At 43.9% G+C, this 13730-nt stretch overlaps 1 protein-coding gene across 1 annotated transcript in view; it reads right to left on the bottom strand.

The window, feature by feature from the left end:
* Window positions 1–9685: 9685 nt before the first annotated feature.
* Window positions 9686–13730, bottom strand: part of ATP12A (ATPase H+/K+ transporting non-gastric alpha2 subunit) — a 31210-nt gene continuing 27165 nt past the window's right edge. The window contains exons 21-23 of the mRNA XM_063139345.1: window positions 13015–13116; window positions 12293–12384; window positions 9686–10222 (exon numbers count right to left, since the gene is read on the bottom strand). Coding sequence (XP_062995415.1) covers window positions 10194–10222; window positions 12293–12384; window positions 13015–13116 — 223 coding nt within the window. The 3' untranslated portion in view covers window positions 9686–10193. The remainder of the gene's footprint in view (window positions 10223–12292; window positions 12385–13014; window positions 13117–13730) is intronic.

The following is a 13730-nucleotide window of genomic DNA, read 5'->3' on the forward strand; positions in this document are numbered from 1 at the left end:
ATAAAACATGGCACTGATCTCTGCTAAACGCCTTTTGTGGCGTTACACCCCACAAGTCAATTCCAAATGTATGTCTGCAGTGTGTAAGTCTGTGGTTTTTAGAATGTTGGCCTGAGTGGGCGGAGTTAGAATGTCTTGGGAGGGGGGAGGAGTGATATATAAGGGAATGATTGGGGGGATTGAGAAAACTTTTCGGGGGGACTTGTTAGGTACTCTTAGAGTCTGTAGTGCTCTCTGTGTTTATGGTACTTAAGTTCTGGGAAATTTGAGAGTCAGTGTAGTGAGTGGTGTCTTTAGGGTGTGGTGTGCACGTAGTGGAAGTATATTAATCAATACTGAGAATAAAGAAAGTTCAAGAGTGATTGTGTGAGAAAAAGGAAAGCGTGAATGTGAATGAGTGACCGGATTGTATGAAAGGTTTCAAAAAGGTTTTTAAATGTTGTTATTTGAAACAAAGTTTATGAACTTTTAAAAATAAATTTTGATTGTTTTGTTTTTAAACTACCACAAAAGTCCCACGTGTCTGTTTGGCATTTATCATCTTTAGTTTACACATATAACACCCACTCTGACAATCATTCACCTCAGCAGATATAATTCACAGCACATTATTATATATATTAAAATCCTTCTCCATTTTAAACCCCATTCTCCACATAGTTTGGAGGAAGGTGGTTTTTATCCCTTGCCTCAGGCGTATCAAGCGGTGGTGCTTGGCTTGAGCAGGGAGCAGCCTCGGCCGGGTCTGGTGTTCAGAGCCTGTGTCGCCCCATAAGAAGTGGTGGCAGACGTGAGGTCTGGTGTTTAGAGCCTGTGTCGCCCCATAAGAAGTGGTGGCAGCCGTGAGGTCTGGTGTTCAGAGCCTGTGTCGTGGCACCTTTCCCTCAACATGACACTCACCAATTTTGGCCTTGTGTTGGCAGTGTACAGGTAAGACTGATTGCTTACGGACTGAGTAGTGTTTGATTGTTTTTTACCTGTGGAGCTGATTAGTTGTGAGAAGCAGGTGTTCTGCCTGTTTGACAGTGTGCCTGGAGGACATGGGGAAATTGGCAACGGGAGCAATCACAGAGTTTAGTAGTTTGAAGGGGTATTTGGATATTTGTAAAATCTGTTCCGTTTGTGTTTCACAGATTGTCTGGTGTGTTTCATTCATTCATCTGCTCATTGGCAGAATGCATCCCCCCCCCGTCCTGAATTTGTGCAAATTTGCCATTGCAGAAATGCGCAAATCCCCCAAAATGTGCATTTTCACATTTTAGCCCATAAAGAAATGCACACTTCCAGCCAGTGTTCATATATATAATCATATTTTTCTACAACTTCATTTGCATAAAATTCCAGAAAGTAAACAAAATGATCTGCAAATCTACAGAATCCATGCAATTGGGATTGGATTCATAGAAATCTGAACTCATTTGATTCCGCAGTGGATTTCTTCAACGTCCCTAGTAGGTTGGTCAAGACGGGTCATTCCCCCTTGATCACAACAGTTAAAGTGCAGGAGCTATACTAGAGTGACCAGATTTAAAAGAGGGCAGGGCACCTGCAGCTTTAACTAGTGTGATGAAGAGGAAATTTCACCAGGTTCTCCATATATACAAATGACACCTGCTGAAATTCCCTTTTCAGTACAACTGTTAAAGATACAGGAGCCCTGTCCTCCTTTTCATATGGTCATCCTAGAAACTTGTCAATCACAGCCAAAAGCCTTTTGATATCAAAGGGTCACCATGGAAAAAACATCTGGCTCATCACTGTTAGGGGCAGAATGTTGAACTAGATGGATGTTTGGTCTGCAGTAGGGATGTGCATGGACCCCCCGATCCTCTTCGTGCCCGATCTGCAAATTGCGGATCGGGCCCGCTCCGACCCACCTCGATCCGCCTAGGGTCTGCTCCGCTCCACTGCGGAGCTCCGGCTCCGAATCAGAGCTCCGCAGCAGCGTGGAGTGGCACCAGGTAAGGCCCCCCTCCCTCCTCTCCTGTACCTGCATCCGTCTGCGGACCTGCGGCTGCTTCAACTGAGCCCGAGGACTCAAATAGGAAGACCAGTCTTCCTGTTTGAGTCCTTGGGCTCAGTTGAAGCAGCTGCGGGACCACGGACGGATGCAGGTAAGACCCCCCTCCCCCTTACCTGGCTCTGCCACCGTCGCCACATGGGTGGCAGCGACAGCAGCATGGCCAAGTAACCCCCTTACCTTTTTTGCGGAGCTCTGGATCGAGGCGAAGGATCCGCCTTCACCTCGATCCACTCTGCAACACTCCGCTGCTCCCCCGATCTTCTTCGCCTCCACCTTAAGGGGAGGCGAAGCCCCCCGATCCACTTCTGCTTCTCCGGTCCAAGGAGAAGCGGAGCACAGCCCTAGTCTGCAGTAGCAAGACTCTTCTTAAATTCTTAAAGGACCGTTCTGGCTTATGTTGCTATTACTGGGCAAATAGTTCATACTGATTTATGTTGTAGCTGAGAGTGCAATACTAGCTATATTTCTCTGGGACTAAGCCCCATTGGACTCAATGGCCCCATTCAGAAGACACCTTAAACCATGGCTTTAACCATAGTGGTTAAGCAAGAAAGCCAGGCCATGTTCAGAAGACACCTTAAACCATGATTTTAACCATGGTGAATAAGGCTTTTTGCCGTATTCACAGTGGTTAAAGCCATGGTTCAAGGTGTCATCTGAACACGCCCTGTCTTTCTCAATTAACCACCATGGTTAAAGCTGTGGTTTAAGGTGTCTTCTGAATGGGACCAATGAGGCTTACTACTTTGTAGACATGTATAGGATTGCACTGTAATTTGTTGAACAGGAAAGGAAACGTTGCACTTGGACTTTGCATTTCTTTCCTTGAGGCTGTACCTACTCATTAGGTGCAAAACAGGGTAAAAGAGTCTTACTAGATACAGTCTAACTCTGGGAGCTTTAGAGAGCTCCGTGTTTTTTTTTAAATCTTGCCTATAGTAGATGAACCAGCAAAAGGAATTGGGGTATTCATTTTCTGCTCAACCTGTAACTAGAAATTTACTCTTGCCAAAGTTTTCATAGGAGGCATCGAGTATGGAATTGAGTTGTATTAAAAATAACAGAGACTACAAATCCTTCCTCATTAAAATAGCCTGAGCGTACCCAATTGGAATGACTGCAGAGAAATGAGAGATGTCGGTTGATTAAACTGCCAGAAACCTGTTTGAAGAGATTTAAAAATATCTGTCAGCATGTATCCAGGCTTTCAAGAGAGCTTTGATTTTCCTTCAAAGTGTGTGTGTTGGGGGGAGGGTCTGTACGTTGTTTTGATCTGAGCTGATGGAACAGGCAGACACAGACATGATGAAGAAGATAACACATTTTTTCCTATGTGAAAGATCTAGTATCCGGAGGTAAGGTAGTATGCTGTGTTCTCCGTTTGTTCCTTCGCAAGAATGTGGCGTTACTATTTATTAGTTTTTCTCAGAAATAAACTGGACTTCTTAATTTAATTTTAATTTTAAGAGACCCCATGTTGGGTAACAGGAAACAACACGTTAGGGTATTATCAGGAATCCATGAGGTGCACTATGTTTGCAGAGTACAATAAATATGCTTATGACCACATACATTTAAGCATACATGTAAAGCAATGCCATTTCTTTGCCAACTTTGAAATTGGATGATGCTCACCTTGTTTGAACTTTGGCTCAATGCTGTTGAATGGGGAATATTATTCTGCAACTGTCTGCATTATTCCCTGGTGTTCTATAAAGTGATGGTACTCTAAAGAATTTTCATCATGTTCTTGAACAAATCAGTAGAAGGATGCTTTAAGTTAAATGTAGCATTACATGAGCTAGTGTGGTGAAGTGCTTAGAGTCTTGGGCCTTAGCTAGACCTACCTGAAAGTCCGGGGCAGAGGAGGGGAGATCTCGCATTGTGATTAATGTGAGATCTCTGCCCCGTTTACACATAAGACCTCAGGAAGAGAGGCGTCACACCCGCCATCTTTTATTTTTTAAAGAGGACGCAGCGCACGAACGCTCGCGCGCTGAAGGTAAGACTTTTTAAAATTTAATTTGGTTTCCCCACTCCCCCCACCCTAACCCCGATGGGCGCAACGCGGCTCCTGGCTCTGCGCGTGTAATCATATGGAGCGGGGTCAAGCTGCAGAAACGGGCCACATTTTCTGCGGTGTGGGGCTCAGCCCAAGACCGTGGAAAAAGCAGGCCCCAAAGGGAGGGCTATATCCCGGGGCAAGGGAGGGATGATCCCTCCCTGATCCTGGGATCCCCTGTGCATCATCTGGATGCACAGGGATGATCCCAGGGTTCGCCCTGGGGTATAGCCTGGTCTAGCTAAGGCCTTGGACTGGGACTCAGAAGACCTGTGTCCGTTTGGCCATGAAACTCACAATGCCAATACTTCACAACAGTGAAGTTTACTCTGGAGTGCTAGATGTGCATTAAGGTACATACATAGGCATAATTTGTTACAGAGGAATAGGTAATTTGAAGCCAACTTTTTAGTTTCAACTTTCAGCTCACAGTTTGTGAATCAAAATTTAGGGATGAATTCTCATGAAATTCACAATAATGGGAGGAGGGAAGTTTCATATGAATACAATCTTCCTTGAAAAACAAAACCATGAAATGCAGAGTGTGTCTGGGGGATAGAAAGTCAAGAACTTCAAACATGAGCAATAAAATAACGAAAGCAGGTTGGACTGGTTTGGCTGCAATTGAATGACACGGTGCAGATTGGTATTAAAGGCATCTGACTTCCAAGTTTTTAAAAAAATATTACTCCTGGTTATCTTGCAAGCACTGTCACCTATCAGTCATAGCTCTCAATTATGTTTCAGAAGATTGCAGTGTCAGGTTTGACTTGATTTCAGATCTGAGTGTTGCCTCTATAAACAGCTATAAATGGAGACCTAGAAGGCCTTGGATATGTCCTACCTACCTACCTACCAAATGGCATAAGCCATTGAGAAGGAAGTCAGCAATCCATGCCTGCCCATACATGATGCAATTGCATTGAGAAACAAGGATATGGGATTTCTGAAAATTAATTTTGAGAAATCTAAAGTCATGGTCTTTGAAAATAGATTTTCTCAACGCCGGTGGTCCCTTGCTGGGCATATCCTGGAACAGGTGAAAAATTTCTCTTACCTGGGGCTGCTATTCCATCATACCCTGTCCTGGAGTGCCCATAGATCGGCCACCCTTAATAAAGCTTCAGTCAGTTCAGCTGTAATAACACGCTTTTTCTTTACTAAAGGGGGAATGTTTATACCGTCTGCCATCAAAGTGTTTAATGCCAAGTCTGCAGCCCAGCTTTTATATGCCTCCAATATCTGGATAGGGGGATTAACATCTGAGATAGATAGGCTGCAGACAAGGTTTTTGAGGACCCTTCTTCAACTCCCAAAGTGTGTCCCTAATTAGGTACTTTTGTTGGAAACCGGGGAAAGCTCTCTTTCGCTTAGGGCTTGGTGGTCTGCCTTAAAATTTTGGATGGAAGTTAGTCTTTTTGGGAGGGGCTCAGGTCTGCTTCCCTGTCTGGCTCAGGACAACTACGTGAACAGCTGGTCCAAGCTTCTTGCCAGGAAGGCAGCTTCAATAGGTCTCTCCTCTTCCCTCCTCCTTAATCTGGGCTTGAATTTTGCTTTTAAAGCTATCAAAGAAAGACTGTGGGATATAGCCTTCTGTGACTTACGTGCTCGCTCTCATGTCTCTTGCTCTCCCAGTGCATTGCACGTTCATTACGTTGGGCCTCTTCAGCTGGCTGACTATCTAAAGAACTTGTCGGTCGCCAAATATCGTATTGCCTTCTCCAAGGCCAGATGCAATGTTTATTCTATTGAATTACTTCAGGGCAGATATGCTGGTATCCCTTATCAGGAACGTCGGTGCCCCTGTAGGAATACGGAAGTGGAGACGATGGAGCATATCCTTCTGTCCTGTAGCTTTTATAATCAGGCCTGCCATCTTATGATCACCCCATTGTTGAGCAAACTGTCCAGAACTTCAGGCAAATTTTATGTTAAGTTTCTGTTGGAAGATAAGTCTTCAAGTGTAACTTTGGCTGTTGCTAAATTTCTTACAGTGGCGGCCAAGATTAGAGCTCTTTGTGTATTAGACTAAAGTTGATAATAGCTCTAATTGTATGATTTCATGTCTGATTCTTGTGTTTGGTTGTTTGTTGTTTGTTTGTTTTCTTTTTATGGATCTATAGATCGCAATAAAGAAAGTAGTAGTAGATATGGGATTTCCTACTTGAATAACTCATGACAACCCTCTCAGCTGACGACCCCCCAGCTCCAGTTTACAAAAACCTCACTATTCTAAAGTAAGAGTGTTCTTAAAAAGCCTTTCTCTCCCTCCCCCCACCCCAGTATTTTAGACATAAGTAAACCACAAGCCGTTGGTTGAACCACTGGCATCTTTAGTTCCTCTTGCACCACATGCCACAGAAACTGGTGTGGCTTAACCATGCCAGCCTAGATAGTTAGTTCTTGGGAACTCCCTTTTATTGATCTATTTCTCCTTTAACTGTGCTTTGTTCTGGAGTGGCAAGCGGAGGCCAATAAGATGATACTTCAATTTCACAAATGCAAATGCAAATGCAAATGCATGAACTCTAAAGAGGGAGTTCATGTTCCCTTCTTCTTCTTCTTCTTCTTCTTCTTCTTCTTCTTCTTCTTCTTCTTCTTCTTCTTCTTCTTCTTCTTCTTCTTGTATTTATTAGAGCTCTAGGAAATCTGCATGAAGATAATTGCATTCCTTACAATAACCTTCAGAAGCTCTGTTCCGCATGGGTACCGAAACTGTCTGAAGTTAGACGAGATCAGAGAAAGGGCTTTCTCTGCAGCAGTGCCCTACTTATGGTACACATTCCCCAGAATTATTTGCTCAATGTCAATTTGGACAACCTTTAAGCACCTGAACATTTAAATTTCCCAAATATTGAACAGATGTCTAAGCAGGTGGCCACATTAGTCAAATGGAAGATCAGGAAAGAGGAATTCTGCTGTGTTGAATGGGATTACACTCCCCTGGAAGACCCAGATTTCTAGTTTGGATGTACTTCAACCAAAGGCAGTTGGCTAGAAACACACTACGGCCTCATCTACACCTAGAGGCCTTCAGGGATGGGGCAGAGAGGATCCTGGGCTTACCTGCTTCCAAGATCATCCCCCTTCATCTAAACATCAGTGCATTGTCCCAGAACTGAAGAGGGACATTTCGGCACAGCATTTTGGTTTTTTTTAAAAAAGAAGAGATGTTGCACAATTGTGCGGGTACAGTCCTGCACTATTGTTTTTAAAAAATCTAAAAACTCAGTGCTAAACCTGCTTAGACCCTTCCTGGGGATGGCAAAAATGCTTTCTCCCCCCCCCGGATGGGCACAGAGTGCCCCCCACCCCACAGCTCTGTGCCCATTTGAAGTGTTCCACTGCTTGCAGGGAGGAGGAAGGACCCGGGAAAGCTCGCCACTCTGCCCGCGGTCCCTGGGGTTGTCCCAGGAACGCAGGAAAAACTGGGAAAACTGCAGTCCTAGTTATCCCAGGACAACTGAGAGGGCATCCCCAGTTGACCCTGAGACCTCCTGTGCATCATTTGGATGCACAGGGATGACCTCGAGCTGACCCCGGGATAACTGACAGGTGTAGATTAGGCCTATGTTGGGGCAGAACCTTTCGTGCAACAGCAGGTGGAGGATAACATTCCTTTGATGAGTCATCTTGCCAACAGATTTCGGTGAGTCATTTTAACACAGATGTTCACACTGCTTATAATAGCAGGGCTGTTGAGGGCTTATTTCCTCCACATCTCATTTCCCAGATGGCTAGTTAGGTAGATTGTAAGGCTGCAACAAGCACTGTGCATTCAAGAAGCGAAGAACAGCCTGTATAAAGGGATCTAATTTGCATAAAGGTTAGAAAGGGGGGGGAAAAGGACATACATTAAAAAACATGCACAACATTTTCCCAGGTTCTTTGTTTGCTTCAGATTGCAAAACTTCAGAAAGCAGAAAACTGGTGTGTGTGTTTGTTTTTGCTTTTTTCAAATCACTATAATTGCATTGGTATCCAGTGTACCAGCATCTATACAATTTTGCAAGCTTTTTGATTTGCAATGCTTTAGTTCTGAAAAAGTGATAGTCTGGTTGAAACAGTTTGAGGATAAACAGTTAGTAGATTTGTATTGTGGGTTGAGACTGCAGCAGCTGGTGAACCTGAGGATGCCAGATTGAGGATTCAGCCCATATGCTCTACCATGAAACCCTGACTAAAAGTGGGAACTCCAGAGAAAATACGTTAAAAATCAAGAAAGCCTATGTGTACTTCCAGATCAGGCTTTTAGCCTACAATTGCCCTGTCTTTTGTTTTTCTCTCCAGAAAAAAAATGTTGAGGAAAAGATGGAATAGCTGAACAATGCCTTTGGATGGTTAATGTTTGTTGCCGTTTGCCTGGCTGTTCCCATAGTCATGTCAGGTTACGTGGTACTGCCTGCCCCTTATAAAAACTCAGACCAATTGCTTTCTCACTGGCCTGAGCAATAGCAAGACTCTTCTTTTTCCTGTGAAACATCATCTGTTTGCATCAAGCCAAGTATCCCTGGTGTGTACCCTGAATTGGACCCAGGGCCTGAAGAAGAAGAAGTAGACCAGCCGAGACAGGACACAGGGAAGGAAATTCTCCAAGACGCTCAAGGAGTCAAGGAGGAATCTTCCCAGGAACTTATCAAATAGGAGGCCCAGGCTCAGAGATCATCCTCCCCCTTCCTGGGAAGTCAATTTTTGTTGGAGGGGGAGGGAGCATCAGAATTGATAGATCCCAGAGTCCGCGGCAGGATCAAGAGAGCAGAGTTGAGAGGAGGTGGGAGGTGGACCTCTAGGCTAGCCACTCACCATAGGTTACAGCTTGAAGACCCTTCCTGAAGGAAGGTTTGGTAAAAAGCCTGTTAGGCTTGGCAGGAAACTGGCCAATATTATTTATTTATTTATTTATTTATTTATTTATTTATTTATTTATTATTTTATTTACAGTTCTTTCCCTAGGTTTTACAATGTATGTTTTAAACGTTGTAAGGCCGCCTTGAGGCCCAGTATTGGGCAAAAGGTGGGATACAAATAAATAATAATAATAATAATAACAACAATAACAACAACAATAGGCAACTGCCTTGCTTTGTTAGGCTAATTAAGCTTCAAGGATAGTTCCTAGCATTCACACTCCCTTCAGGTGTAAGGTGTCTATTTACTGAATAAAGCTTTGTGGACTGCACTACCAATCTCTTTGTTGTCTCGCATCTCGGTGGGAGGGCTTTGAATCATGACATTGTCATCTTCTTAACTTCTGCCAGGGCCCAAGACATTTTGCTGTCTGAGGTGAAAGACAAGATGGAGCCCCTTCCCTATTCTGTGTACAGAAGCCAACTGGACTGTCAGTTGAATCTTGTTTTCAACGCTGTTGATGGGATAGTATCCTCCACCATGCCTGAGGGACCAGGCTAGTTTGGAGGGGGGCAGGACAAACCATATGGCACACACAACTCTGTTTCTCCAATGGAAAGGAACAGTTGGCAGCTTCTGCCACTGCCCCCAACATCTGCCTGAGGCACTCACCTCTCTCTGCCTAATGGTGGGCCAGCCCTGGTTTCTACTTCACCTCATCCTCCACTGGGCATAACAAACAGTAAAACGTCATGTAAAAAGAGTTATTTTATTATCAAATTGTGCTTCTACAGCATAGACCTTAGCAACACACATCTGGTCTACATCTACAAGCTCACAGTTGGATTGCCATGGAAGACGACAAAATCGCTCTCAACAAAAAAAATACAACTTTTAAGAAACCTAGTGCAAGTCAGTGCCTTACATTATTATTACAACAAATGCATGGTTTCTTTAATTCTATATACAAGAGGATTTTCTTCCCTTTGAACTTTGTACACCTAAAACGCTACGGGGCGGGGAATTATAAAAATAGATAGCATTGAAGTTGGTAACCCAAAGGTAAGCTTTTACAGTACAGTTTAGATTCATTTCATGTCTTTGGTTCTTCTTTCTTCATTCCGATAAGCATCTTTGCAACATTCATTCCGATAAGCATCTTTGTCATTGCCCAGAGAGGACCTTCAAGCAGCAGCCGGCAGATGAGGCAACAAAGCTGCACTCTCCAGCATGGAGAAATGAGGAGTGACCGAAGCACTCTCAATAATACATATTTTGGTCCCACCAGCCTATAAGAGAAGAAGGAAAAAACACGGGTAGAATTAAACATTTCCCCAATGGCAACATGCTTGGCATAATTGGTCAAGTGTTGGTACTGGTGAGCTGCGCTTTCCCAAGGCTGCCTCCCATGAGGATATGAGAAAGATAATGGGACATCTTCTTTTCTCTCTTTGCTTCCCAGACAAGCACTAAAGGCGGAGATACCTTTTCTGCCTGTGGTTGCCTTCAAGGCTGCAAAAGCACACATGCACGAGCATCTTCCTTACCCAGTTCTCTTCACTCCAGTTAGGGTTAGGAGAATCAGAAGGGGCTATATGCTACCTCTAGTAACAGAGGCAGTGTGCCTATGGGCTCATCTACACCAAGCAGGATATTCCACTATGAAAACAGTATATAAAAGGCAGGAGCCACACTACTGCTTTATAGCGGTATTGAAGTGCACTGACAACTATTGGGGCCCATTGGCACAAACCATATAGCGCTTTCATACCACTTTCATAGTGTCATATCCTGCTTGGTGTAGATGTGTCCTGGGCCCCAACAGTTGTTAGTGCACTTCAGTACCACTATAAAGCAGCAGTGTAGATCCTGCAGTGCACTGCAATACCGTTATAAAGCAGTTGTGTGGCTCCTGCCTTTTGTATACCGCTTTCACAGTGGAATATCCTGCTTGGTGTAGATGAGCCCTATGTATCCCATTTGCTAGGGAACATAGCTGAGAGGGCCCCTGAGGGTTTTCTGCAGGCAGCTGTTATTCATTCATTCATTCATTCATTCATTCATTCATTCATTCAATTTGTATCTCGCCTATATACAAAATACTTTATGCAGCAAACAAAGTTCAAAACAGCTTAAATAAGATAATCAATAAAATGATATGACTTAGAACAATAAATAATGGTCAGAAATAAGATTCCTGAAAGGGAAGGCCTGCCGGAATAAAAGAATCTTTAATGCCTGCGTAAAGACATTCAAAGAAGTCAACAGGGGCATTTCAACCAGCAAGTCATTTCACAGCTGAGGGATGGCAAAAGAAAATGTCCCCTGGTCTGTGGCTGTCAATCTCACATTAAGCAGATACAGGAGATGACCCTCAGAGGACATAAGGTGGTGGGTTGGAACCCAGGGGAGAAGGCATTCCTTAAGGCACCTTGGGCCTAGACCACATAGAGCATAAAAAGTAAGAACCAGCACTTCATATTTTGCCCGGAAATGAATTGGAAGCCAGTGTGAAGATTTTAAAACTGGTGTTAGATGGTCTCCATGGGGTGTCCCAGATAGTCACTGTGTGAACAGCATGCTGGACTAGATGGACCATTGGTCTGATCCAGCCTGGCTTTTCTTATGTTCTTATGAGGAAATCTATGCATGCACTGACAAAGCTTGTAGAGATCTGCCTAGCCTTGCCAATTTCCCAACTGGTATCAACTCAGGGCATCTAGAAAAGTACGTTTAAAGTATCCTTGAAATGATAAGCTTTCCTAGATTTTAATCAAGCAACCAATATACATTTTCTTGCTCTTTTCCTAATTCCTTCCAAGCCATCGCATCACTTGTTAAAATATAAATGCAGTACTATAGCCAAGGCATAATTAGAGATTCCCTCAGTTCCAAGTACAATTCCTGATCTGAGGCGACTTCTTGTGCCTTTTTCACAAGTGCAAGGCTAAGGGCAACAGTGGGCTTGCATTTAAAACTATGCATGCAGTGAAATTAGGAAAGGAAAGGGAAAGGAACCTCTTGTGCAAGCACTGAGTCATTACTGACTCTTAGAGGGACGCCAGCTTTCGCTGACGTTTTCTTGGCAGGCCTTATAGCGGGGTGGTTTGCTGTTGCCTTCCCCGGCCATTATTACCTTTCCCCTGCTAACTGGGTACTCATTTTACCGACCTCGGGAGGATGGAAGGCTGAGTCGACCCAAGCTGGCTGCCTGAAACCAGCTTCCGCTGGGATCGAACTCAGACCGTGGGGAGAGTTTCAGCTGCAGAAACTGCTGCTTTACCGCTCTGCGCCACATGACGCTTGGGTTCAAATGGATGTGGAAATTCTAATCAAGTTTAAAGTGCTTTGCTACTTACTTCCTGGATAACGCCTGATCAACAGCTTGCGAATTTCATCATAGACCCATATCAAGAAGGCATAAGGCATAGCAACAAACCAATACTGAGCCCTAGGAGAGAGAATATGAAGCGTCACATAGCATCCTAAACATCCCTATGGATTTGAACAAATTATCTGGCACAGCGACTGATGATCTGGCATGACTCAATTTTTTTTCAATCTGTTTTATTTTATTCTTAAACAGATTTCCCTTACATAGCTGCCGCCAGTTTAAATATATTTGCTTATGGATGGTTAGTCAGGATATGCAAAAGATTACAGTTTCACCATGATGAAAATCTGTGTAAAAGTCTTTTAAAGAGCCACTCACAAAGATGGGAGTAATACAATACTGATTAGGACTTTATTTGGCTGACTTAATAATGAGAGCGTGGGGAGAAAATGAAGTTTATGCATAAAAAATCCCCTGTGGTTTTGCTTTTTACTTCTTTATGACATCTCAGTCATCATAAATAATGTTGGGATGTAGTTTTAGCAGTATCAAAGGGGTTTTCGGTATTTAATAACCCTAAGTTTGGAAGCTCAGGTATTAGGACCAGTATTTCCTTCTGTCATCTGTTACCCATGGAGGGATGGTGTGATGGGTCATTCAGTACCCCCCATCCAAAATCTGTTGTCCACCCCTGCTATATATGAATTGATACCAACATCTTGTAGGCAGAAAAGCAACTGAACTCACCGGAGGGGTGTGAAGCTCAAGGCGTTAACACTTCCAAGTCCGTAACAGAGAATCAAAGCTATGGCTATCTGGGAGAATATGCCCAGCCAGATTACTTTGTTCCTATAAGAAACAATAGGTGGTTACATTATTGTGAAATATACATATGAACACCTCATTAATACCCCACTGTATTGGATAACTACCGGCCAGTCTCCAACATCCCATTTTTGGGCAAGGTATTGGAGCGTGTGGTGGCCTCCCAACTCCAGGGATTCCTGGATGAGACGGATTATCTAGATCCATTTCAATCTGGCTTCAGGCCTGGTTATGGGACAGAAACAGCTTTGGTCGCCTTGGTGGATGATCTTCGCCGGGAACTGGACAGGGGGAGTGAGTCCCTGCTGGTTCTGCTGGACCTCTCAGCGGCGTTCGATACCATTGACCATGGTATCCTTCTGGGCCACCTTGCTGGGATGGGTCTTGGAGGCACTGTTTTACAGTGGCTCCGTTCCTTCATGGATGGACAGACCCAGAAGGTGGTACTGGGGGGACTCCTGTTTGACTCCTAAACATTAGGTCTAGCTGTGGCCAATAACATACCTGCCGCGAGCTTGCCACTAGCCAGCAAAAGTGCTACAAAAAAGAGTGTTAATAGGATATCAATCATCCGGGTTATAATTACAATGTGAACCGCCCAGAGAGCTTTGGCTATTGGGCGGTATAACAATGTAATA

The sequence above is a fragment of the Elgaria multicarinata genome, chromosome 12, assembly GCF_023053635.1.
Source record: "Elgaria multicarinata webbii isolate HBS135686 ecotype San Diego chromosome 12, rElgMul1.1.pri, whole genome shotgun sequence".
Taxonomy (NCBI): Eukaryota; Metazoa; Chordata; class Lepidosauria; order Squamata; family Anguidae; genus Elgaria; species Elgaria multicarinata.